Here is a 26,364-nt window from a genome sequence, read left to right as displayed (position 1 = left end):
TGTTTGTGGCATATTTAATGGAAAAAAGGAATTTGTTCTAGGTTTTGGCTCCTAATAGATGAATTATGTTGTCCTTGTTATCTAAGGTAACGATCCCTTGCTTGGAGTTAATAGATTGGTTTGGTGGTTGGAAATGATGATAGAAAGGAGAAGTGATCATGAGTTTATTAATATTTTAATAAAAACTAACATCTTATATTAACTCATAAAAATAAAAACTAAAATAAGATCATGATTCCTCGATCAATTATGAACTCACAAATTTAAAATTATCATGTATCATGACCGTTTCCATATTTAGTAGCTTTGATAATCATGAACAAAATGAATTTTATATATATATATATATATATATATATATATATATATATTAATTATACAGTATTCAACCTCTCAATATTTTTAAGATATTGAAGCATAATCCTACCTTTGAAAATATTTAGGTACTCGAGAAGTAGAATAGTGAGTGCCCTTAACTTTGGCATGGTAAAATGTCCTTTCTCTAAAAAGTACATAGACATTCGACCAAGCCAAATACCTAAGCATCCCTAACCTTGGCATGGCAAAATACCCTTTCTCTAAAAAGTACTTAGGTACTTTGCCAAGCCAATCGAATACTTGAGCACACCTAATTTTGGGATGGTAAAATGACCTACCCTTGAAAGTATCCAAGTGTTCAACCAAGTGATATACCCAAGTGATCATAACCTTGACATGATAAAGTACCCTTTTTTTTAAAGTACTTAGGTACTCGGTCAAGCCGAATACCTAAATGCCCATGAACATGGCATAATAAAATTTCTTTTCACTAAAAAGCACTTAGATACTTGGTCAAGCCAAATATTTGAGTACTTCTACCCAGGTATATGCCACCTTTTAACGTTTTCGAGTATTTGGCCTCCTTAGATAGCCTAATCATCATCATTATAACAAGTGTGATAATAAGAATGGCTTAAAAATCTTTAATGGTGATTAAGAGTACATTACTTAAAGTGGTAATGACATGTAAGGGTCTATGGGTCCAAGGCCCACTAAGATATGTATAAATAGTTACAAAAATATCGAGATAAGATCCTCTTAATACGTATTTAATACTTATTTATTACTTTCGTTCCAAATTTGACTTGAGCGTTGAAGTACCTTTTTATAGGTATCCCTCCCTTTAGACTATCGAACACCAGATTTCTAAGGAAGACCTAGGAGAAGTAACAAGCAAGAAGAAAAATTACCTGCTTACCCTTGCATGCATGTGTATATATATATATATATATATATATATATATAGGGCATATCGGGTGAGAGGAGTGTTTTATTATGAGAGATGAGAGGATTAAATAGTAGCCTTTAGATCAAAATATAAGGTCCATATTTAATTGCTAATTAAAACTACACGTAATATTGGCTAAAAAACCCAAAAAGTGTTGAAAAGCATTGTGCGTGGGAGAGCCAATATTAAATACCTTCTATTTTGATCTAAAGACTGTTATTTAATACTCTCACCTCTCATGATAAAACACTCCTCTCACTGTCCCCTATATATATATATATATATATATATATATATATATATATATATATGATCCTATTGAACACACGTACGTTTAGAGGCCTTTGTCTTTGCAATCATAAAAGACAATCTACCTTTGTCCTACTTAACTATCAAGGCATCAATTACTCGCTGCCAAAAAAAGTTATGGAAAGCTTTGCACATCATGAAGTGTCATCTAGTGTTCAATTTCCTTAATTTTTTTCCTGGCCTAATGCTATTGTGTAATATTCAAGCCCTTGCTCGTGCATTCCTTTAAGTGGTGAGAACTATCTTTGATCTCTTTGTGAACCCGTTATCATCTTTCGGAGAGCGAAAGAAAGCAACTAAAGCATTGATTCCTTCTGGCCTTAACTTCTCGAATCGTCCTTGTTTTCCCCCATGGATCAAATGCATTTTGTGCCGGCCCACACAAGACACGTGCCGCTCTCACGAAAGACTACACTGAGATTCTAATATCTATCAATGCTTTTTTTTCTTTCTTTCGTTTGTTTGTTTCCCCAAGTTCTTCTTTCTATCAACTTCATCAGATCAATCAAACCTATCCTTCGAGGACCAACGTCTATGTCGGAATCAATACTGTGTGGATCTTGCGTGGTGATTTCAAATTGCTCTCAATGTCTAACGAAAAATTATGAACAATATGTCACTTTCTCTTCAATCCCATTTGTTCCTATTTTCTTCTATTTTCATTATATTAATTATCATATTTATCACTTTCTCTTTATACTTGTTTTTTTTTCACCTTATTTTGGGATAGATGTTTATCATCAGTAATGCTCACAAATGACAAGAGCTTTTATTATTTTTTTTCCTAATTAAGCATATATATATATAGAAATGAGTACATTTAATCATGTACCAATGAATATTAGTTGTTATTTTTCGTTAATAAATTTTTATTTGATCAGCTGAGCACATTTGACCCTGTTTGTAAATTGCTTTGTATAATTTTTTACCAGCTCAGGTTTGTGATTCTAAAGACAAGTTATCCTGACTTAGCTTGTTATGCTATAATAACACTGTTGATGAGCTGTGGGGTCTTGGAATGGATTCCAAGTTGCATTGGATAACAAACTAAAGCAAAGGATTCCAACAGAATCTAGTGTTACTTGGATCATATGTTTCTCTATATTTTATGTTTTTTTTTCTTTGTAAGGGGGGGACATTATTTTGGCACAAAACGAATTTGGGCCTAGAGGCCACAACCACAGAAATTGTTCTTTAAGTTAATTAGGATTTAGGACTGACGAATGAATAAAGGGAACTAAATTCATCAATATAACAACTTGGTTAAAGATTAAGTTAGAATCTAGATTCAATTCAAAATGAAAAATTAGACGCGCGGAATAATTATCTTAAGTTGTTATTTAGTTGAATTGCAATGGACCCAAAGGCAACCTTGATCAGTGTTTTCCATTATGCATATCCAATTTATAGTTTAAGCTCTGTTCACACTTGCTACACCATTATAATTTATAAGACGGGGTCAGGACAAGTACATCGTACAAGTGATTGATTACTCGAGCAGAAAAATTGGGGAATAGAGATTTCCTTTGTCGTTGATCATTGGTGGAAACTTAATATGCAAGCGTTTGGTCAAAAATGGAATTTTGGTTAAAGTCAATTAAAAAAGATCAACGATAAGTTTAGCGAGTCCAATGAAATATATTTCAACTCAAATCAACATAAACATTACAAGTGTATTGAAAAATTATTGGTAACACTATTTCTATATGTAATATCATGATCACTTATTTATATCTGAATAATCCTCTTATAGATATATTTTTGCCAGAGCTTTGTAAATTTTGTTAGTTACTTGATTATCAAACTGTTTGTGTAAAAATAACAAACCCATACTCTAAAGTCTAAACTATTTCCATCATGTAAAAATTTACACAGTAGAAACTCATTTTTATAATGTAAATTTACACAACCTAGTTTATGTAAACACGTAAAAAAATTATATTATATTACGGAAACCAATAGCTACATTATAAAAACAAAATTTTCGTAATTTAAAAACTTCATAAACTAGTTTCCAATGGTCCTTCTCTAACTCCCGTTTCTCTGTCTCCGTCTCAGTCCTTCTCTCCAACTCTTGCTCACTCTTCTTCCATCAGCACGACCATAATTATGGCTTCGTGTCCCCATTCACTTAAATATTTTTCTAGAAACATGCAACATAAGCTCGATCTTTCTGCTGTACTTTTAGTTGTTTCAAACCCGACACTTACGGTGGCAAACATAGGCTGAGACACGTAGCACACACCAGAAGGGGGCGACAGGGAGGTTATAAGGGCCGTGAGGGAGTGGTGAGGGCAAGGTGTTTTGGGTATTTTAAAATGTCCAAAAAAATTAGGTGTAAAGAGTAAAAAAGTGTGTAAATAGCAATCTCCTTGTTAAATCTATATCCACACTCATATACATACCCTAATACCCTCCGAAGAATTTGGCATGTTAACCCACAATTTGATACGATCATAAATTTGATAAACCCTGTAGCCTCAGTTCAGCATAAAAGGAATTCAACAACGAAATGGGAAACAGCATAACCGCAGGGAATTGGCTAAAAAAAAAACCTTAGGTTCCTAATCATTAGGTCTCAATGCACCGTCCCTACTCAACCCCCCTCTACCATGATATAATTTAATCATGAAAAATGAAAACCTGCAATTTCATTTGGCATCATCAAAAGTCTCAAAAGGACATCATTGTCAGGACTCAAAAATCTGCTCTTTAACTTGAGATTTAATTTAAAGAAAAGAAAAAGGATTACAGAAAAGATATACCATGTTATGCTGCTTCCTCCCAAAAATATACAACAACCCCAATTGGTGTCATGTGTCAGTTCTATTGGTTTCTTGTACAGATAAGGCAGCGGCAGCAGCAACAGGTAAACTCCAAAAGAAAGAATTATGTTGATGACCACCCTCCACTTACACAGTAAAACTCCTTTCCTTAAAGACACATCTACAGTAATGGCAGAAAGCAGTAACTACAAACAGGCAGATAAATGAAGTTACAAAAAATAATCTGGAGTCTTGCGTGTGGTGTCAGGCTCAATTTGCCTGGGAGCTGGATCAAACTGAAGAAAATTCTGATCCATATTCTCTCCTATTTCTAGTATGGCAGCCATATTCCCACATCGATAACAGTAATTTGGAGCACTAAATACAGTCACCACATTCTTGTCCTATAAGAGTCATCAAAATGAAGTCATTAGATAGAGAATATATAAGTTGTTCTCAACATGGAAAAAGATTATTATATTGCTTAAAGAGAAATGCTAATAATACACTTTCTAACACTTTTTTAAACTCACTCTTCATTATTCGCTGAAAATTATTGAGAATCACAAAATCACTCATGATTTTGTAATTTCTACTAAATTTTAACCAATAATAGTGTTAAAGAGTATATTATTAGCACTCCTTAATTGAAAATAGCTATGTCAGTCACCTGGCACCAATTGAATCCTTCCATAACAAGCTGATGTGCTCTCGATATCAGGGAGAGGCCATTGGTATGATTAAACTGAGCAGCTATATCCTGCCCAAATGTGTATCCTGCACCACGTGGAGATATTCCCCATCCACAGCGATCATCAGGGTCAGACCACAAGAGATCACACATTGGTCCTTCATGTGGAACCTGTAACATACAAGTACAGTTGTTAGGCAAACCAGGTGACATAATCACAAGGTATCTGGACAATACAAATGTTAAGAAATAGCATTCTATCGTGTAGGATAAGATGAGATATCCTAAAAGCTTTGTGTACCTGGCTAGGCCAATAAGCAATAAAATATTAAAATATTTTATTAAACTAAAGAGGAAGAGGAAGCAGTCATGATGGTAGGACCTAGATGAAACATCTCCAGAGCAAAACAATAATACAAACTACAATTGCAACATCAAGTAAAATATTTCTCAAACCATATTAAACATCAGATGTATATCAAGCTCAAGATATCATTCTCCAAATAAAAATGTTCATATTAAATGGATCATAAGGCAATTCAGTGCATTCATGATAGCAATTGCACACAAACCTCTTGAATACGATCCAATGCTCTGATGTTATCCAGTGTATCCAAAGAAGGTGAGAGACCTCCATGCAAGCAGAAAATCTGCAATACACAGAGGTAGAAGTTAAAGGCCGGCATAAAATTAGTCAGATAACCACTCTGCAACATTTAACTCAAACCTGACTCTCAATGAGGGCAGTCAGAGGCAAATAATCAAACAAGTCTGTAAAGTATTTCCAGACATTCGCATTTCCATATTTTCTCAAGCATTCATCATAGAAGCCATACCTGAAAGCAGAAGGTAAAGGATAGATCAAATGACACAGCAATAAAACATTATTTAATTAAAAAAAACATTGGTTTTTTATCCTGTTTATCGTGTTTAAAGAGATTTTCTATTTTTTCCTGTTTCATTTCTGTCAAAACATTGATAAATTGGTTTTAACAAGTGTCATTCAGATGCAACTTACAAGTTTGCTATATAATGTTCTGCAGTTTAAAGGGTATCTTTTTAAAGTTATTTCCCCAAGGAATTCACGTACCAGGTTCATCTGAAACAAAGTACTTTTTGGTTTGAAGATTGGTAAAATTGATTTGAAGTTTGGTCAAATCATTGATGATTTGGTTTTAACAAGTGTCATTCAGATGCAAATTACAGGGTTGCTATTATAATGTTTCACAGTTAAAGGGTATCTTTTTGAAGTTAGTTACCCAGGAATTCATGTACCAGGTTCATCTCAACAAAGTACTTTTCTAGTTTTGAAGATTGATAAAATTGATTTTGAAATGCTGAACGTAATTGAGAGATGTGTCCAAATTAATTTCAACCACAAAGTTCACATTGGAAAACGTGCTACAATGGGAGAAATTGATTTTAGTAGCTAACCATACAAGCAAAAGCAATCATGCTACTCATTCAGTGAAAACGACCATAAGTCTATAACAGCACTCAGCATTGGATACATAGCTAAAAGCAAAAAATATATTATTTTATTATCCTAATTTTTAATGTCCTAAAACTAAATTCCCAGTCAGCATAATAATGATGAGAAAAACAAATCTAGAAAGAGAAAAAAACACAGCCTAAAGCCATTACAAAACCAACACTTCTCTTAAGCCCTTAGAAATCACCCATTAGAAAGCTGGTGCCCTAACAACTGAAGCTCCATTAGGTAATGAAGCTAATGATTAGAGGTATTGAGGTTGCATGCAACTCCCACAACCTATTCTCAAAATTTCAAGCTGAATACATAGTTATCAATCCTAGATGATAGTGGTGCGAAGTTGCTTACTCCAAAACTGCTATAGCAGAATAGCAAATAGCGGGATGACCACTACTGTGAAATTTTAAATGCAAGTTAAATGATGTATATACTATAAATGTATAAATGTACATATGCTCAAATATATATTAAAAAAAAGTATCTAACAGTAAGACATTCATTATTAGCACAAAACAGCCATAAGTGCAGAGAACAAAAAAATGAAAGGAAAGAGAAGAGAACAATTAGAGGGTGAAAACAGGGATAGCTGGCAAAATGGCAGAGAGGACAGGGATGGACATAAACCTGGGGTATGTCACTACTAGCTGGGCAATGCCGCCGGAGAAAGGTAGGTGTTCATAAGAGAGAATGCATGCAAGTATGAGAAATTTGGGGCTTAATTTGAAACCACTGATTCAATGAAAGAGGGAGGGAGGGGACAATCAAGGTTATCAATGGCGGATGGCTGATGGCTAAAATCCCGCCATATAAACACGCCATTGCAGCCTATGGCACTGCCATAGCAGGCCGCCCTTCACAAATTGCTTGTGGCAGAGCGATCACAAAACACCATGTTATAGTGTTATGGCAGCACTGTAACTGTTATTTAACAACAATGGGGGCAACATCCTGAAATTACCTCCTATATATCCCTAGGAGACAGTGACACAATATTACAGGGCTTTGCAACCAGTCATAGTTGCACCCACTCCAGCTGCAAATGACAGCAATTTCAATGTCATAGCAGCTGAACTGGCTGCTATTCAAAATCACAACACTATTTGACTTCCATAGCACCCAAGAACTATTTTGCAATGCAATCCAACTATAACGCTATTGACACTTATGGCTGAATACAATCAAACCTTCAGTTTAAAATGATAAAACTTAACATATATAAATGACAGCGGATCAAGAGATGGTGTTGTGTGAGAAACATTGAAGATATGGTTCATACACTTGAGTAATTTGACGGCTTTCATGATTTCCCCTGAGAATTGTGATTCTATCTCTATAACGGACTTTCAAAGCCACCAAAAGTGTAACAGTCTCCACTGAATAGTATCCACGATCTGCATGAATTAAGTCATAATCATGAGGAAATGGCAGCAGTATCCCGGCATTCAAAATCATAAAAAAGCAGTGTGACAAAAGAAAGAAATATAATGACCAATGTAAAAGTAAAACCTATGATGCAAAGATACAATACAGGTGTAAGGCAACATGTCTATTCTTGCCAAAATGTAGTATGCAATATGTCTAGGATGCACAGATAGATGTGCATGAAAACAAAAATCATAAACATGATAAACATATGATTGCAATCCTAAAAAGTACAAACTAAGAACATCTTAAATATTACTAGAAACAAAATAGAAACTATAAATCATTATCAGCAGAAATCATTGCCTATTTCCTACAATGAGGAATAGTTTCAACCTCATTCCTTCATTAACCATCATCTGGAAAGGTGTGAAAGATGAGATTTCGGTACACATGCTTTGCCAATTCATTGTGTTGATATAGGCAGATAGGCAGAGATCAGAAGATTGAAACAGTCATGAAAGAGAAAACTGAAAATTCATGTGTTAAGACATGTATGGGAAACCACTCGGTTGGATAGCATAATCTTTCACACCATAGACAACCATCAAAACGAGATGTTACTGTCGCGTTTTACTGAAGAGGAGGTGAAGAGCGCTGTGTGAGAATGTGGAAGCGAGAAAAGCCCAGGGCCCGACGGACTTAACTTTAAATTCATCAAAAGATTCTGACATTTAATCAAACCTGATGTTCTCCGATTCTTAGATGAGTTCCATGTCAACGAATGCTTTCCAAGAGGTTCCAATGCATCATTTATAGCCCTCCTCCCGAAGGTGCTGGAGCCACAACTTTTGAATGATTACAGGCCTATTTCACTGATAGGGTGCATCTATAAGATAGTGGCAAAGATACTGGCCAATCGTCTGAAGAAGGTTATGCCTTCCATCATTGATGGAAGACAATCCGCATTCATCGAAGGAAGACATTTGCTTCATAGTGCGGTGATAGCAAACGAGGTAGTCGATGAAGCAAGGAAAGGCCAGAAGCCTTGCATTGTTTTTAAAGTCGACTATGAGAAGGCCTATGACTCAGTATCATGGAATTTTTTACTGTATATGTTAAGAAGGATGGGATTCGGTGACAAATGGATTCGATGGATTGATGGATGCTTAAAGTCTGCTTCTATTTCAATACTGGTGAATGGCAATCCCACGCAGGAGTTCATCCCGCAAAGAGGACTAAGGCAAGGGGATCCACTAGCACCCTTGTTATTTAATATCGTCGCTGAAGCTTTAAATGGGCTAGTAAGAACAGCTGTGGGGAGTAATTTATATAGGGGATTTTCAGTGGGTTCAAACAATGTGGACATTAATTTCCTCCAATACGCAGATGACACAATATTCTTCGGGGAGGCTACCATGATGAACATCAAAGCAATCTTGAGGGCTTTTGAACTTGTATCGGGACTCAAAATCAATTTTGTAAAAAGTAGTTTTGGAGCATTTGGTATGTCAGAACAGTGGAAACTTGAAGCAGCCAATTACCTCAATTGTAGCCTACTGTCCTTTCCTTTTACCTATCTAGGCATCCCTATTGGAGCTAATCCAAGAAGAAGTCTGATGTGGGATCCTCTAATCGCCAAGTGTGAGAGAAAATTAGCGAGATGGAAGCAAAGACACATTTCTTTTGGGGGGAGAGTGACTCTCATAAAGTCTGTCTTAACATCCATTCCTATATATTTCTTTTCTTTTTTCAGGGTTCCTAAAAAGGTGATAGACAAGCTGGTTTGCTTACAGAGAAAATTCTTATGGGGAGGTGATGCGGATCATCACAAGATAGCCTGGGTCAAATGGGACACCGTGTGCCTTCCAAAGGAGAAAGGGGGTTGGGGATCAAGGATATAAACACTTTCAATATTGCACTACTTGCAAAGTGGAAGTGGAGTCTATTTCAGCAGCAAGGAGCACTTTGGACCAGGGTTTTGGAATCCAGATATGGCGGGTGGAGGAGCTTGGGCGATGCACCAACAACCAACAATGATTCTATTTGGTGGAGGGATTTAAAAAGGGTATTACAGCATCCGGAGTATGGCGAGCCATTATCGAGGAGTATAGAGTGGAGGGTTGGATGTGGTGACCATATAAAGTTTTGGGAGGATCAATGGATAGGTGAAGACAGATCATTAGCAGCAAAGTATCCCAGGTTGTACCTCATCTCTAGTCAGCAAAATCACACCATTCAGCAGATGGGGGCTTGTAAGGATATAGGATGGGAATGGGAGCTTAGTTGGAGGAGACCGTTGTTTGATAATGAGTTAGGCATGGTTGTCGCTTTTCTAAACGATGTGGACAGCAAGCAAATTTAGCCACACAGAAAAGATGAGTGGTTGTGGGTGGCAGATCCTAGTGGCCATTATTCCGCAAGAAGTGCTTACACCATGATGAGGGAGATTGCGGCAGAAGGGGCAGAGCTGTCAGCTTTTGAAGAACTATGGAAGACAAAGGCACCAAATAAAGTATTAGCTTTCGCATGGAGGTTACTTAGAGATCGACTACCTACAAGGGCAAACCTTCACAGACGACAGGTGGAATTAAATGATACGAGTTGCGTGTTTTGCAGTAATCTGGAGGAGAATACAGGTCATGCGTTTTTTCATTGCAGCAAAATCAGTCCGCTGTGGTGGGAATCGATGTCTTGGGTGAATTGCGTGGGTCCTCTCCCGCAAAACCCAAAACATCATTTCCTTCAACATATATTTGGGGTGGCTGAGGCTGTAAAGGTCAACAGGTGGAAGTGTTGGTGGCTAGCGTTGACATGGTCTATTTGGCAGCAGCGGAACAACATTATCTTGACTAACGACATATTCAATGCTAACAAAATCATGGATGATGCACTATTTTTATTATGGACTTGGCTTCGTAACTTAGAGAAGGATTTTGAGACAAGCTTTAACCATTGGTCGACCAATCTTCGATTAGCCTTTAGGAGTTAGAGTAGGAGTATCATGTTACAGTTGTGTTCAAATTATGTAATTCTGATTTCAGGCTTGGGTTCCTATCAAGACTGCAGCAAGTCTGATCTGGAACCTAGTGCTTGACATCAATATTTGTAAGCTTAGTACCCCTGGTACTCAATTAATACTACTTATACTTTTGCTGAGCAAAAAAAAATATTGGCATTAAACAATTTAAATAAGTAAATAAATAAATAAATCTCATGAATAATTCAGACACATATTGGACATCACAGAGCTTCACCCCTCACAGATATATATCCTAGAAAAATCTGCTCATGCAAGTTTCAACTTTATTTGTCCATCAAGTCATCAAGAGTTTGATGAATAAAGTTTCACTTCTTCTAACAACAACAAAGGCTTATCTCACTAGATGAGGTTGGCTACATGGATCACTTCTTCCAACACACAAAATTATACAGAAAATCACAAAAATCAAGATTGTTACAATTTACTACGTATCTAGGGCTGACATTTATATCTCACTCTCACCAATTCTTCATTTCCTCATGCCACCTATAGTGTCAAAGCATCCACACTCCCATAACAAGATCTAATACCCACAATTTCAATTTCAAAGCATCCCTAAGCAAAATCCCTCTCACCCATGCACGCAAGTCATCTCCCCAGGAGGGAGGGAGCAAGTTCTACTAAACAGTTCTTCATCTAACAAGCCTCAGCGAGCTCAAAAGTCGAAGTTCTTATTATTAGACTTCAGCATAGTCATCACAGACACAACACGGAACACAAACACGGAAACAAAAAGGTTCATTTAATTCACACAGACATCATTAACAGTTAAAAACCAAGAATCCGTTTAAAAAAACCAACACCATGCTATCGACCTGGTCATAATTTCATTCAATATTTATGAAACCAAATTACACATTGAGGTCCTGCCCCAAAGAAAACCCTCTTCTTAGCAAAACAAAAATAAAATTTAAGAACCCTAACCACTAAAAAGAGATATAAATAATGATCATAAAGAAGGAGAAATGGAATTGAAGAAGAATGACTGACCTACATAATCACCCATGAAGAGATAATTGGTATCGGGAGCGTTCCCTCCAATCCGAAACAGCTCGATGAGATCGTAGAACTGGCCGTGAATATCGCCGCAGACGGTGACGGGGCACTTAACCGGTTGCACGTTCCACTCCTCCACAAGAATCGTCCTCGCTTGATCGCACAGCGCCTTCACCTCCGACTCCGACAGAGGCTTGCAGTCCATCAGCTGCTCGATCTGTCGCTCCAGATCCGCGTGAGACGGCATCGTTTCGTTTGGCTCCCACCTCCGAGATCGCACCTTCTCTCAGATCGATTCGGTTTCTTCGGGTTGCGGCGGTTGGCGCGACCGGGACGGTGTCGACGGCGACCAGAGGAATGCCGCGGATAGGATTAGGGTTTGGGAGCGACGCGAGGACGGGAGTGAAACGCAGCGTTTTGAAGCTGGCGTGGTTTGATTTGGTTTCTCAATCATTCATTCATTTCCACGGCTGGTGTGTGTGCCTTTTCTTTGTCTCTTCGTCTCCTCGGCTTGGTGTTTCTCAGTCAGACAGAGACATAAAAAAAAAAAACAAAACATTTATATTTCTAAAAAAATGAAAAATAATAATTTAATTGTTAATTTAATATTTGTATTTGTGGGAGTGAGAGAGGAGCGGGGTTGAGGGTCAGGATCCTTGCCAGCCGGAGAACAAATAGAAAAATGAAAAAGAAATTCAAATCCATAATAAATGACAAGAAAATGAAGTTTTCTAGGGTAAATTCCAATTTGGTTTTTTAATTTGTAATGCGTTGATACTGAGGTCCTTGAATTATAGAAAAATAAAATTTTACTCCTTAATTTGCAAAAAATATGATAAATTCGTCACACCGTTATTTTCTCTATTAAACAATAGTTAGACTTGCATGTCATTGTTGAATGTATTTGACGGTCAAAATTTTGTTGTGTATCCTACTAACTTGGATGAACTAAAATATCATTAGAAATTTTAAAGCACTAATTTGTCATGAAACTTGAAATATCCTTCTTTTATATCATGAAAAAATCTAACCGTTTAAATCAGATGGCTACTTCTTCTCCCCTAATCTAAACAAAAGTTTGACTTATAGTTTTGAATTCTAATTGAGGATTAGTTGAATATTTTACAATTTTAATCAAAATTGTTTTCCATGAAATTAGGTTCATAAGCTCCAAGAATGGCCAACAATGGCTGCAATTGAATAATATAAGTTTTGTATTATATACACAAAAATACACGCAAACACAAAGATGAAGCACATAATTAGTTTTCATTTGGATTTCAAAATCATTCGTGCATCCATTAGATCTCAAACCATTTATGTTGGATCTATTGTCGCCTCCATCTGTAGTGAAAGTCCCCTCACCTTCTATGCTTGTGTGAGGAAGATCGAATCAAGGTAGTGGGAGCTCACTTCATGACATCTCCTTTGATGTCAAATTCTCATGAGCGAGTTTGTCATCGCAGATTTGTGCATGCTGAGGTGGTGCAGCGAGTATGATGTAGACGTGCGGCTCTTCTGTGGAAACTGCAGTGAAAGAAGCCAGGGTGTGTCGTAGGTGAGCACATGCAGGTCTGCACCCACTGATGATGCGAGCTACTGTTATGCCTTGAGGCGTTGATTCATAGTGCAACTGAGATGAACTGATTCGGAGAAATTGAACGATCAAGGGAGAATTGAATGGAGGAACTGTAGAGGTTGACACGTATCAGAGAGGAAGAGGGATGAAAGAAGGTGGAAGAGCGAGAGGTGAAGCTAGAGGTGCAAAAGGCGAAAGCTAATGAAGAAGAAGATGATGGAGAGTGAGAGTTGCAGAATCTAGGGGTGGAGGAAAAGGATCCAATTACTACGCTTCTTGATTTTCTAGAAGCTCTGGCCATTTTTTCTCTTTAGAGAAAAATCTCAATGGAAGAAAGAAGAGAAGGAAACAAAAGAGAATGGACTTTTTTTTTTCTTTTTTGAATTGGTGAGAATGGGTAACAAATGTTGACCCACACACACACACACACACACACACACACACACACACACACACACACACACATGAGAATTGACATCTTATACGAGAATGAGAACTTTTAATTCAACCATTAGATTAAAATGAAAGGTTTAGATTAAAAATATTTTAAATTCAAATAAAAATCTCATATAACTAATAAATCTTTAAAAAAATTAATAATCATATTTTTAAATATCTCAAACCCATCATCACCATCATGACCACCACCACTATCATGAGCATCATCGCCACAATAACCACCACCATGACCATCATAATTGATGTCACCGCCGCTACTCCTACCATGACCACCACACATTGTCATCAACATGACTCTTGTCATTGTTGTTCTCGTCGCGACGACAGGGGCAACAACGATAACAACAATCATGTTGGGTGGCAACGCCCGATAGTGATCATGACAATGGTGGTGGTGGTGATTGATTGGTGATCATAATGGTGATGATAGGTTTTATATATATTTGGACGTGATAAATTATATATTTGATTTTCTGTTTGATGAATCTTTTAGAAATTTTGTGATTACATGAGGTTTTTATTTGAATTTAGAATTATTTTTAATATAAGCCTTCAATTTTAATCTAATGGTTAAAATTGACTATTTTCATTCTCATATAAGATGGTAACTCTCATAATAGTCATCGTATATATATAAATTTAGCCTAGAAATTTAAAAATAATTTTAAAATGATATAGTTAAAAATACATTTTGTTCGATTCAAGTGGAAGAGATCCGGTTTACGGAGAATTCTTGAGTTAGAATTGGATCACAATGGCTATTCCTTTGCTGGTGGAGCACGACGCTGATGAGGTGATCACACGGTGGCATTGGGGTGCCTACATAGACTCTGACACTCATGTTTATAAGAGTTTAAGGTGGAATAATGGGATCAGATTTAGTTATCATACCAACATTTGGTGCCTTTATACCATGTTTTTGGCGGGAAAATGAGTTATTCAATTGTCATCACATGGGTCGTGTCATATATCCAAAGGGGGTGTCACACGCCCTAATAACTGCTAAATATGAGTTGCTTTTTATTGTGAAAATACAATGAAAATATCTTTAAAAATGATTATTTAGCAGTTATTCATGCTTAATTGTTATGAATTGATGTTTTTCCTATTCATGGCTTGCACATTTGAAAAGGAGGGACTAAAAGGCTAAAAGATGAAGAAAATAGCAAAAAGCTGAAAAAAGGCCCAGCCCAAGACGCGCTCAGCGCAAAAACAAGCACTGACGTTAAGCGAGGAAGAGATGCGTTAAGCGTGAATATAGACACCCGCACTAAGCGAGCAACGTGTGCTAAGCACGAATACAAGCATCCACTGATGTGCCATCATTTTCTTCTATTTTCTAAACCCTTTTTGCACCATTTTAATTATTGATTGGTCTTAATTGTCAATTAATTAGGCAGTTTTATTATTTGGGCTCATTTAGCTAATTTGATGTTTTTAATCTAATTTCAGGAATTAATGAAACATTGGGCTTAATCCGGATTTTGGTTGTGGACTTGAAGAGGGCAAATAAAGCAGCGCTTACCTTAGTTAATTTCTAATTAGGAAATTTCGCAATTTTATTTTATGTTGTTCAGTGTTTATTTCGTTTTGGGCCAGAGTATTGTAATAGGGCCCAGTGACTTTGAGTGACTCTTTTTAAATAGCTGCCTTGGGATTCGTGCAGGGCATTCTATTCTGCTATGCTATTTTCATTATTTAGAGCTTTGGTTTTAGGTTTTCACGTTTTTCTGTGCCCTTGTTACAGTTTTCGTTCTTAATGCAAATTTCCGTTTTCTGCTTCTAATTACGAGTTCATTCTTGCTTCTTCTTCTACTTTCATTTACGTTTCTGTTCATTTACGTTTCTGTTCATTTACGTTCTTGTTCATTTACGTTTCTGCTTCATGTTTCATTTGCGTTTTCTGTTTGAATCCATGGAAGGCTAGATTTTCTGGTGTTGTTTCCTTTTGAGGACGAAGCCCAACTCTCTTTGAGGTTTCATTTGTAATGTGGTTTCCTGGCAGTTTTCCCTTCACTAGTTATCCCAATTTCGTGAATATTAATCAGTGCACGCTTCGTGTTCGATTAATTGCCTTTGAGCCTAACTTGCGTTCATGCTTAATGGACGAAGGGCTAACTGGTGTATGTGGTGCCTAATCACGTATTGAAAACCCTAAGTTGATTTTCGCTTAGTAAATTGAAATAGGGTTGGATTAAGTGGTTGACTGTTAGGGACGAATTCTCCATAACCCAGGATAAGAGAGTGGCTTCTGAATCAGAGGAAACAACCCGTTTTTAATATTAGTAGTTTCGTATTCCATTTTATTTGTTCTGCTCTTTAATTACCAAACAACCAAACCCCCCCCCCCCCCCATCGTTACTGTTACTGCAAGTATATTATGAACATTTGGCTTGTCACTGCTCGTTGGGAAACGACCTAGGATCACTTCCTAGTTACTGCATTTTCATGTTTATTTGATTCGGGTACAACCTCGATCAAATTTGGCGCCTTTGCCGGGGAGCAGTGTCCAAAGGTTCATAATAGCTAGCTAGTGTTGTGTGTTTAATCCTTTCGTGTTTTATGTTTAATTGTTAGTATTGTGTTAGTATGTGGGTTAGTGTTGATTAGTGTCCTGGTATTTTGTTTAATGTGTGTTCTGTTTCAGTTTTACCATTAAGCGTTTCCCCTGTTTCAGTCTTGGGTGTTTTGCTGTGAAGATTGTGCTTGAAAACAGAGTAGTAGTAGAAATCAGCTTGCGGAAAAACAGAGTAGTAGTAGAAATCAATTAGAGACGGATTTTAGCGACCACCCATGCTGAATTAATTGGGATTTTTTGTTTTAGTAGCTAGGGTTGTTATTTTTGGCTGAATTTTTTTGTGGTAACTTCTTTTAATCCATATTTTGTGGGAAAAATAGCTAGAGCCTTTAGTTTGGTCAGATTTGAAAGTTCCAAAAAACTAGCAAATTTTGTGTTTGTCAAAACTTCAAACGGCCATAACTTTTGCTCCGGTTATCAGAATCGTAATTATTATATATGCATTTGGGGTAGAAAAAAATTTCCTACGCCGTGGCAGCTCACCGTAGGCCGGCTGAGGTCTCCATCGTCCAAAAAAAAGTGATTCTGTCAAAAGTTTTTTATTTTTCAAGTTTTATTCACTTATTTTTCTTAACCTACCAATTTTAGCTTTCATAGTTAGAATTTGAATTTTTGTCTGAAATTTTTTGTGCTATCTTCTCATCATTTTATAAGGTTGCTCACAAAATTTCAAGTCATTTGGATATCATTTGAGGGTAGCTGTAGTTCAAACCTACACCTTTATTTACATGACAAGGCAACTAGTTGTGTGCATGCTGAATGTAGTGTATGACTAGAGGCAATCCATCTGACTTACAACCCTTTGATCCTGAGATAGATAGGACATTTCATAGATTAGTTAGGCATCATTTTATACCTTTTGATCATTCTGAGCATTCCATAACTGGTGAATCTGTGCATTCTGTTATTGGTGATTTTGAACATCCTGATCTTGAGCATTATAATTTTGAGCATTCTGATTCTGAGCATTCTGATTTTGCACATTCTGAGAACATGGCACAACCTCCACCTCGTGAGAGGACTCTAAGGGAAATGGCTGCACCTGATTTCACCTATGAAAGCTTGTGCATCCAATACCCTGATGAGGATGTCCCATATGTTCTTAAGATTGGACTGATTCATTTGCTTCCAAAGTTTCATGGCCTTGCAGGTGAAGACCCGCACAAACATTTGAAAGAATTTCACATTGTCTGCTCCACCATGAAACCCCCAGATGTCCAAGAGGATCACATATTTCTGAAGGCTTTTCCTCATTCATTAGAGGGAGTGGCAAAGGACTGGCTGTATTACCTTGCTCCAAGGTCCATCACGAGCTGGGATGACCTTAAGAGAGTATTCTTAGAAAAAAATTTCCCTGCTTCCAGGACCACAACCATCAGGAAGGATATCTCAGGTATTAGACAACTCAGTGGAGAGAGCCTGTATGAGTACTGGGAGAGATTTAAGAAACTATGTGCCAGTTGCCCCCACCATCAGATTTCAGAACAACTTCTTCTCCAATATTTTTATGAAGGACTCAGTAATATGGAGAGAAGTATGATAGATGCTGCCAGTGGTGGAGCCCTTGGAGACATGACTCCTGCTGAAGCCAGAAATTTAATTGAGAAGATGGCCTCCAACTCCCAGCAGTTTAGCGCCAGAAATGATGCCATAGTCATTAGAGGAGTGCATGAGGTAGCTACAAACCCATCTGCATCATCTGAAACTAAGAAGCTTGAAGGCAAACTGGATGCGTTGGTCAACTTGGTAACCCAGCTGGCCTTGAATCAGAAATCTGTACCTGTCGCAAGGGTTTGTGGTTTGTGCTCCTCTGCTGACCACCATACAGACCTTTGCCCTTCCATGCAGCAACCTGGAGCAATTGAGCAGCCTGAAGCTTATGCTACAAATATTTACAATAGACCTCCTCAACCTCAGCAGCAAAATCAACCACAGCAGAGCAATTATGACCTTTCCAGCAACAAATACAACCCTGGATGGAGGAATCACCCTAACCTCAGATGGTCCAGCCCTCAGCAACAACAACAGCAGCCTGCTCCTTCCTTCCAAAATGCTGCTGGCCCAAGCAGACCATACATTCCTCCACCAATCCAACAACAGCAACAACCCCAGAAACAGCCAACAGTTGAGGCCCCTCCACAACCTTCCCTCGAAGAACTTGTGAGGCAAATGACTATGCAGAACATGCAGTTTCAGCAAGAGACCAGAGCCTCCATTTAGAGCTTAACCAATCAGATGGGACAATTAGCTACTCAATTAAATCAACAACAGTCCCAGAATTTTGACAAGCTGCCTTCTCAAGCTGTCCAAAACCCCAAAAATGTCAGTGCCATTTCATTGAGGTCGGGAAAGCAGTGTCAAGGACCTCAACCCGTAGCACCTTCCTCATCTGCAAATGAACCTGCCAAACTTCACTCTATTCCAGAAAAAGGTGATGACAAAAATCTACCTAACAATTTCTGTGCAGGTGAATCTTCTTCCACAGGTAATTCTGATTTGCAGAAGCAGCACATTCCCCCTCTTCCATTCCCTCCAAGAGCAGTTTCCAACAAAAAAATGGAAGAGGCAGAGAAAGAGATCTTGGAAACGTTTAGAAAAGTAGAGGTAAACATACCTCTGTTGGATGCAATAAAGCAAATTCCAAGATATGCCAAATTCTTGAAGGAGCTGTGCACTAATAAGCGGAAGCTTAAAGGAAGTGAACGAATTAGCATGGGCAGAAATGTCTCCGCATTGATTGGTAAATCTGTTCCTCAAATTCCTGAAAAATGCAAAGATCTAGGTACATTCAGCATACCTTGTATTATAGGGAATAGTAAGTTTGACAATGCCATGCTAGATTTAGGAGCCTCTGTTAGTGTTATGCCTCTGTCGATTTTTAATTCTCTATCTCTAGGTCCCTTGCAGTCAACTGATGTGGTAATTCATTTAGCTAATAGAAGTGTTGCCTATCCTGTTGGTTTCATAGAAGATGTCTTAGTTAGAGTTGGTGAACTGATTTTCCCTGTTGATTTTTATATCTTGAATATGGAAGATGGATTTTCTCAAGGATCAGTTCCCATCATTCTAGGCAGACCCTTTATGAAAACTGCTAGAACTAAGATAGATGTTTATGCAGGCACACTGTCCATGGAGTTTGGTGATATAACTGTTCATTTTAATATTCTGGATGCTATGAAATACCCATCTGAAGATCTTTCTGTATTTCGTGCTGAAATAATTGACCATGTTGTTGATGAATACATGACTGATCTTTATTCTAATCTGCATGCCTCTCACTCTTCATGCATTGAGTCTGAAATTGTACTTGATCATATGTCTGAATTTGATGCTGAGAGTGAATCTGAGAGTGATATTGATTGCATGCCTGGTGGTGGTGTTTTACCTCTTGAGATTGATTTTATAGAGTCAGATAGGACTAACCATGTTTCAGGAAGTACACATACCTCTGACTTTCTTTATGAGGTAAAGGCTGAGAAACCATCTCCTTCTACCACTGTCCAGCCGACCACACCAAAATTGAAGCCTCTGCCATCAAATTTAAAATACGCTTACTTGGATGATAGCAAGAGTTTTCCAGTGATTATATCTGCCTCCCTTGCTGATGAGCAAGAGGAGAAGTTGTTGTCAGTTCTCAAGAAGCATAAGAAGGCTATAGGCTGGACCCTGGCGGACATTCCTGGTATTAGCCCATCCACATGTATGCATCGAATAAATTTAGAGGATGGAGCTAAACCAGTAAGACAGCCACAGAGAAGACTCAACCCGGTGATTCTTGATGTAGTGAAGAAGGAGATAACCAAGCTTTTGCAAGCTGGAATCATTTATCCTATCTCCGACAGCCAATGGGTGAGTCCCGTCCAGGTAGTCCCGAAAAAGACTGGCCTCACAGTGATCAGAAATGAGAAGGAGGACCTGATTCCTACTCGGGTGCAGAACAGTTGGAGAGTCTGCATTGACTATAGGAGGCTGAACCAGGTTACCAAAAAGGACCATTTTCCCCTGCCATTCATTGACCAGATGCTTGAACGCCTGGCAGGTAAATCCCACTACTGTTTCCTTGATGGTTTTTCTGGTTATATGCAAATTACTATTGCTCCTGAGGATCAGGAAAAGACCACATTCACCTGCCCCTTCGGCACTTTTGCTTATAGGAGGATGCCTTTCGGCCTGTGCAATACCCCTGGTACCTTCCAGCGGTGCATGATTAGTATTTTCAGTGATTTTTTAGAAAATTGCATAGAGGTGTTTATGGATGATTTCACTGTATATGGATCCTCTTTTGATGGTTGTTTGAATAGTTTGGAAAAAGTTTTGAATAGATGCATTGAAACTAACCTTGTTCTAAATTTTGAAAAATGTCATTTTATGGTTGAGCAAGGTATAGTTTTAGGCCACATTATTTCCAATAAGGGCATTGAAGTAGATCCTGCAAAAATTTCTGTTATTTCACAATTGCCTTACCCCTCTTGTGTGCGAGAGGTGCGATCTTTTCTTGGTCATGCAGGATTCTACAGGCGCTTTATAAGGGATTTTAGCAAAGTAGCCCTTCCACTGTCCAACTTGTTGCAAAAGGAGCTGGAGTTTGACTTTAATGACAGATGCAAAGAGGCTTTTGATTGCCTCAAAAGAGCGTTGACTACCACCCCCATCATCCAGGCACCCGATTGGACAGCCCCTTTTGAGCTTATGTGTGATGCATCAAATTATGCATTGGGGGCTGTCCTTGCTCAGAAAATTAATAAATTGCCCAGGGTGATATATTATGCTTCTAGGACTTTAGATGCTGCCCAAGCAAATTATACTACTACTAAGAAAGAGCTTCTAGCCATAGTTTTTGCTCTTGAAAAATTTCGATCTTATTTGCTTGGTACTCGCATTATTGTTTATACTGACCATGCAGCTCTAAAGTACTTGTTGAAGAAGGCTGATTCTAAGCCTAGGTTGATCCGATGGATGCTCTGGCTCCAAGAGTTTGACTTGGAGATTCGTGATAGGAGCGGAGCACAAAATCTAGTTGCTGATCATTTGAGTCGGATCGAACGTGTCTCTGATGCAGATTCACCTATTCGGGATGATTTCCCGGATGATCATTTGTATATATTGTATAGTATTTCTGACTCTCTTTCTACTCCCTGGTTTGCTAACATTGTCAATTATTTAGTTGCCTCTGTTTTTCCTCCCTTAGCATCTAAGGCCCAAAAAGATAAGATTAAAAGTGATGCTAAGCATTTTATTTGGGATGACCCCTACTTGTGGAAATTGTGCAGTGATCAGGTCATTAGATGGTGCATTCCAGATCATGAGACTGACTCAGTCCTGCAGTTCTGTCATTCTTCCGCACCGGGAGGTCATCTGGGTGTTCAAAGGACAGCTCGCAAAGTGCTTGATTGTGGTTTTTATTGGCCCACCATCTTTAAAGATGCGTGGAAGATCTGCAGCACTTGTGAGCAGTGTCAGAGAGCAGGAAATACACTTACATGGCGACAACAAATGCCTCAGCAACCTATGCTATTCTGTGAGGTGTTTGATGTCTGGGGTATAGATTTCATGGGTCCTTTTCCTGTCTCTTTTGGTTATGTTTATATTCTCCTTGCAGTTGATTATGTTTCAAAATGGGTGGAAGCCAAGCCCACTAGAACTAATGATGCTAAAGTTGTCGCAGACTTTGTCAGGTCTAATCTGTTTTGCAGGTTTGGAGTACCTAAAGCAATTGTTAGTGATCAAGGAACCCATTTTTGCAACAGGACAATGCATGCTCTGCTTAAAAAGTACGGGGTGGTACACAGGGTATCCACACCATACCACCCCCAGACTAATGGACAGGCAGAAATTTCTAACAGGGAAATCAAGAGAATTCTAGAGAAGATTGTGCAGCCAAGCAGGAAAGATTGGAGTACCAGGCTTGATGATGCTCTCTGGGCACATCAGACTGCCTACAAAGCACCCATAGGAATGTCTCCTTATCGGGTTGTCTTTGGAAAGGCATGTCATCTTCCAGTGGAAATTGAGCACAAAGCATACTGGGCAGTGAAGACTTGCAACTTCTCTATGGATCAAGCTGGCGAGGAAAGGAAGTTGCAACTGAGTGAGTTAGATGAAATCCGCCTAGAAGCCTACGAGAATGCCAAGTTCTACAAAGAAAAGACCAAGAAGTTCCATGATAGCATGATAGTTAAAAAAGACTTCGTGGTTGGGCAAAAAGTGTTATTGTATAATTCTAGGCTTGGACTCATGAGTGGTAAGTTGAGGTCTAAGTGGATTGGTCCTTTTGTTGTTACTAATGTTTTTCCTTATGGTATAGTTGAGATCAAAAGCGACTCCACAAACAAGAGCTTCAAGGTCAATGGACATCGACTTAAGTCATTCCTCACGAACCCTTCTTTAGTGGACGTAGTGGTGGAAGAGACTTTCTTACTCCACCCTACTCTTCCTCCACCATGACTTAGGGAGTTTTTCTTTTCCTATCTCCTTCTTTGCTTTTATTACACTTGTCCGATTCTCTTTGATGATTTAATTGTTTTTAATCTTTTAATTGTGCTACAGTGAGGACAATGTGTTGTTTAAGTATGGGGGGGGGGGGAGTGTTCTTTGGTTTTGCTAGTTTTGTTGGTTTTGTTAATTTGTTAGTTTCGTCGGATTTTCAGTTTAATATTTTGGGTCAATTTCATGTGCACGTACGACTTTGCATGTTTTTCTTTGAATTATAGGATATGTTCAAGAAATGGGTAATTGTTTTGAAAATAAAAGTTCTTGACATTTTGTGACTTGAAATCCTTGATTCTTCTCTACATGTCATGATAGTTTTGAAAGCTCAATTTGAAAGTGATGATTTTACCTTCGTGAGAATTTGAGCCATCCATCATTATAATCAATTGGTGTGTTTTGCCCTATTGATTGCTTGCACAATAGCCTTGGCTTGATTCTTGTTGATGCGTCCTAATTCACATGCATATTTGGAAATGATTAAGGCAATTTTGTTCTTATAAGCTTCTAGCCAAATGGACTTACCTTGAATTAATTCCTTTGATAGCCCTTTTGAGCCTTGTTTCCCTTTCCTTGTTTTGAAGCTCACTACAAGCCTTAAGTGAAAAACCATGATATTACCATATCCTTAAGGAATTTTGGAGCTTTGGAATTGTTTTGGGAATAAGTGTGGGGGGTTTTTGTTTCATTGGACAACTTGTTTTGTTGGCTATGCTTCATGATGTATTTTGGGCCATACTTGATGTACATTGTATATTGGTTAAATGTTGGACATGCTGAATGAAATGTTGTTTCTCAAAGGCTAAAGAGTAAAAAAAAAAAAAAAAAAAAAAAAAAAATTCGAAAAAAAAAAATTCGAAAAAAAAGAAAAAGAAAAGCAATAAAGTTGAGTGAATAAGATCTTAAATGGCACAAGAATGATGAAACTCTTGGTTCTACTCTTCATGTTTAATTTTTATCTTTACTTCTTTTTATTTTTTTCTTAATATGCACTTATTCCCCTTTGCTCCTCTATTCCTTTGGGATTTAGCCACTTATTCCATATTTCTCCATACCTTGTCCTTGGCCCCATTACAACCTTAAAAGACCTTTTGATCCTCATGTGCTTGTGTTTATGGGTTGATTGTCAATTTTAGAATCTTGCCAAGTTTATGTGGTGTTTGCTTTCATGGGTGCTTTGAGGGTAAATAGTAGCCTAGACACTTGAGAGATAGAGTGTATATCTTGTGAGGCTTTATCACTTTTCATTCTTGAGCTGATTAACTATTTTGCCATGATTGGGTTGCTTGGATGATTTTCATGAATGTCTTGACTTTTTGGATCTCCTTATGTTAGATGTTACCCATTCCTTTCATTCCTTGATGTTCATTGAGAAATATGTGAATGTTTTTGTTTGTCTCTCTTTCATATCCTTGGATTTTGTTCTTTGTTTCATTTTGCCCAGGAGTGCAAAAGGCTAAGTATGGGGGGTTTTGATGTGCCATCATTTTCTTCTATTTTCTAAACCCTTTTTGCACCATTTTAATTATTGATTGGTCTTAATTGGCAATTAATTAGGCAGTTTTATTATTTGGGCTCATTTAGCTAATTTGATGTTTTTAATCTAATTTCAGGAATTAATGAAACATTAGGCTTAATCCGGATTTTGGTTGTGGACTTGAAGAGGGCAAATAAAGCAGCGCTTACCTTAGTTAATTTCTAATTAGGAAATTTCGCAATTTTATTTTATGTGGTTCAGTGTTTATTTCGTTTTGGGCCAGAGTATTGTAATAGGGCCCAGTGACTTTGAGTGACTCTTTTTAAATAGCTGCCTTGGGATTCGTGCAGGGCATTCTATTCTGCTATGCTATTTTCATTATTTAGAGCTTTGGTTTTAGGTTTTCACGTTTTTCTGTGCCCTTGTTACAGTTTTCGTTCTTAATGCAAATTTCCGTTTTCTGCTTCTAATTACGAGTTCATTCTTGTTTCTTCTTCTACTTTCATTTACGTTTCTGTTCATTTACGTTTCTGTTCATTTACGTTCTTGTTCATTTACGTTTCTGCTTCATGTTTCATTTGCGTTTTCTGTTTGAATCCATGGAAGGCTAGATTTTCTGGTGTTGTTTCCTTTTGAGGACGAAGCCCAACTCTCTTTGAGGTTTCATTTGTAATGTGGTTTCCTGACAGTTTTCCCTTTACTAGTTATCCCAATTTCGTGAATATTAATCAGTGCACGCTTCGTGTTCGATTAATTACCTCTGAGCCTAACTTGCGTTCATGCTTAATGGACGAAGGGCTAACTGGTGTATGTGGTGCCTAATCACGTATTGAAAACCCTAAGTTGATTTTCGCTTAGTAAATTGAAATAGGGTTGGATTAAGTGGTTGACTGTTAGGGACGAATTCTCCATAACCCAGGATAAGAGAGTGGCTTCTGAATCAGAGGAAACAACCCGTTTTTAATATTAGTAGTTTCGTATTCCATTTTATTTGTTCTGCTCTTTAATTACCAAACAACCAAACCCCCCCCCCCCATCGTTACTGTTACTGCAAGTATATTATGAACATTTGGCTTGTCACTGCTCGTTGGGAAACGACCTAGGATCACTTCCTAGTTACTGCATTTTCATGTTTATTTGATTCGGGTACGGCCTCGATCATCCACGCTAAGCGAGCAGAGCGCAGTAAAGGCGAGTACATAGGCCCAAGTCCACTCTAGTAACTATAAAAAGAGAGTCAATCCAAGGAGAAAAGACACACTAAGTCTCAAAGCACTCTAATACACACCTAAAGCCTTAGAACTCTCCCTTAAGGAATTCTTTCTTCTCTTTCGTCATTTTCTATTCCCTTTTTCCATCCCTTCTCCTCCATCAGTTCCTATACCCCTTTTCTAGTGTAAGGCCCCTTATGGCCATGAGAGGCTAAACCCTTAGTTAGGGCTTGACAGACCTAAAAAGCCAAAATATGTATTGTACATTTCATATTTATCAATGCAACAAGTGTTTTCTTTCCTATTATCCTTTCTTACTTTTAATTTCATGCATCATTCATCCTTGCATCATTTTGGGGGTTAGGTGCTCGACAGAGGGTAATCCTTAATAGGAATACAAGGAAGGTTTTGCATGCATCAGTTTTAGGAATTAATCGCTCAATAGAGGGTAATTTCTAATATAACTAAAAGGAAGATGTATCTTAATAAAATCATTGCTAGACATAGAGTTATTGCATTATGCCCATACATCAAAGCAAGCATCTAGGATTAGAACTTCATGCATTTTATCTATTGAATCTTTGCAAAGACATTTGGGAGATAGATAGGTAAAATAGGCTTGTCATCGTGAGACATCAGGGGCAAGTAT

General features: G+C 37.9%; 1 protein-coding gene, 1 non-coding gene and 1 pseudogene across 2 annotated transcripts; all 3 read right to left on the bottom strand.

Moving 5' to 3' along the window:
* Positions 1-4,282: 4,282 nt before the first annotated feature.
* Positions 4,283-13,552, bottom strand: LOC100812326 (serine/threonine-protein phosphatase PP2A-2 catalytic subunit). Its single transcript, XM_003551948.5, has 6 exons — positions 11,920-13,552; positions 7,801-7,915; positions 5,760-5,868; positions 5,605-5,682; positions 5,012-5,203; positions 4,283-4,745 (listed from the first exon to the last, which is right to left on the bottom strand). The coding sequence occupies exons 1-6, from the start codon at positions 12,170-12,172 to the stop codon at positions 4,572-4,574; spliced, it is 921 nt and encodes a 306-aa protein (XP_003551996.1). The 5' UTR covers positions 12,173-13,552; the 3' UTR covers positions 4,283-4,571.
* Positions 13,254-13,805, bottom strand: LOC113000142 (uncharacterized; annotated as a pseudogene).
* Positions 13,806-17,912: 4,107 nt separating this feature from the next.
* Positions 17,913-18,019, bottom strand: LOC113000311 (small nucleolar RNA R71). Its single transcript, XR_003265601.1, has one exon. It is a non-coding gene; the product is annotated as a small nucleolar RNA R71 (small nucleolar RNA).
* Positions 18,020-26,364: the final 8,345 nt, after the last annotated feature.

Source organism: Glycine max, chromosome 18 (assembly GCF_000004515.6).
Source record: "Glycine max cultivar Williams 82 chromosome 18, Glycine_max_v4.0, whole genome shotgun sequence".
NCBI lineage: Eukaryota > Viridiplantae > Streptophyta > Magnoliopsida > Fabales > Fabaceae > Glycine > Glycine max.
This window is presented reverse-complemented; position numbering and strand designations above follow the sequence as displayed.

Excerpts from the sequence above, each read along its gene's own strand:
- LOC100812326 (XM_003551948.5), bottom strand. The coding sequence starts at position 12,172 with ATGCCGTCTCACGCGGATCTGGAGCGACAGATCGAGCAGCTGATGGAC. Across the intron at positions 7,916-11,919 it reads CTTCATGGGTGATTATGTAG|ATCGTGGATACTATTCAGTG; the intron begins GTCAGTCATTCT and ends TAATTCATGCAG. Across the intron at positions 4,746-5,011 it reads AAGGATTCAATTGGTGCCAG|GACAAGAATGTGGTGACTGT; the intron begins GTGACTGACATA and ends TGACTCTTATAG.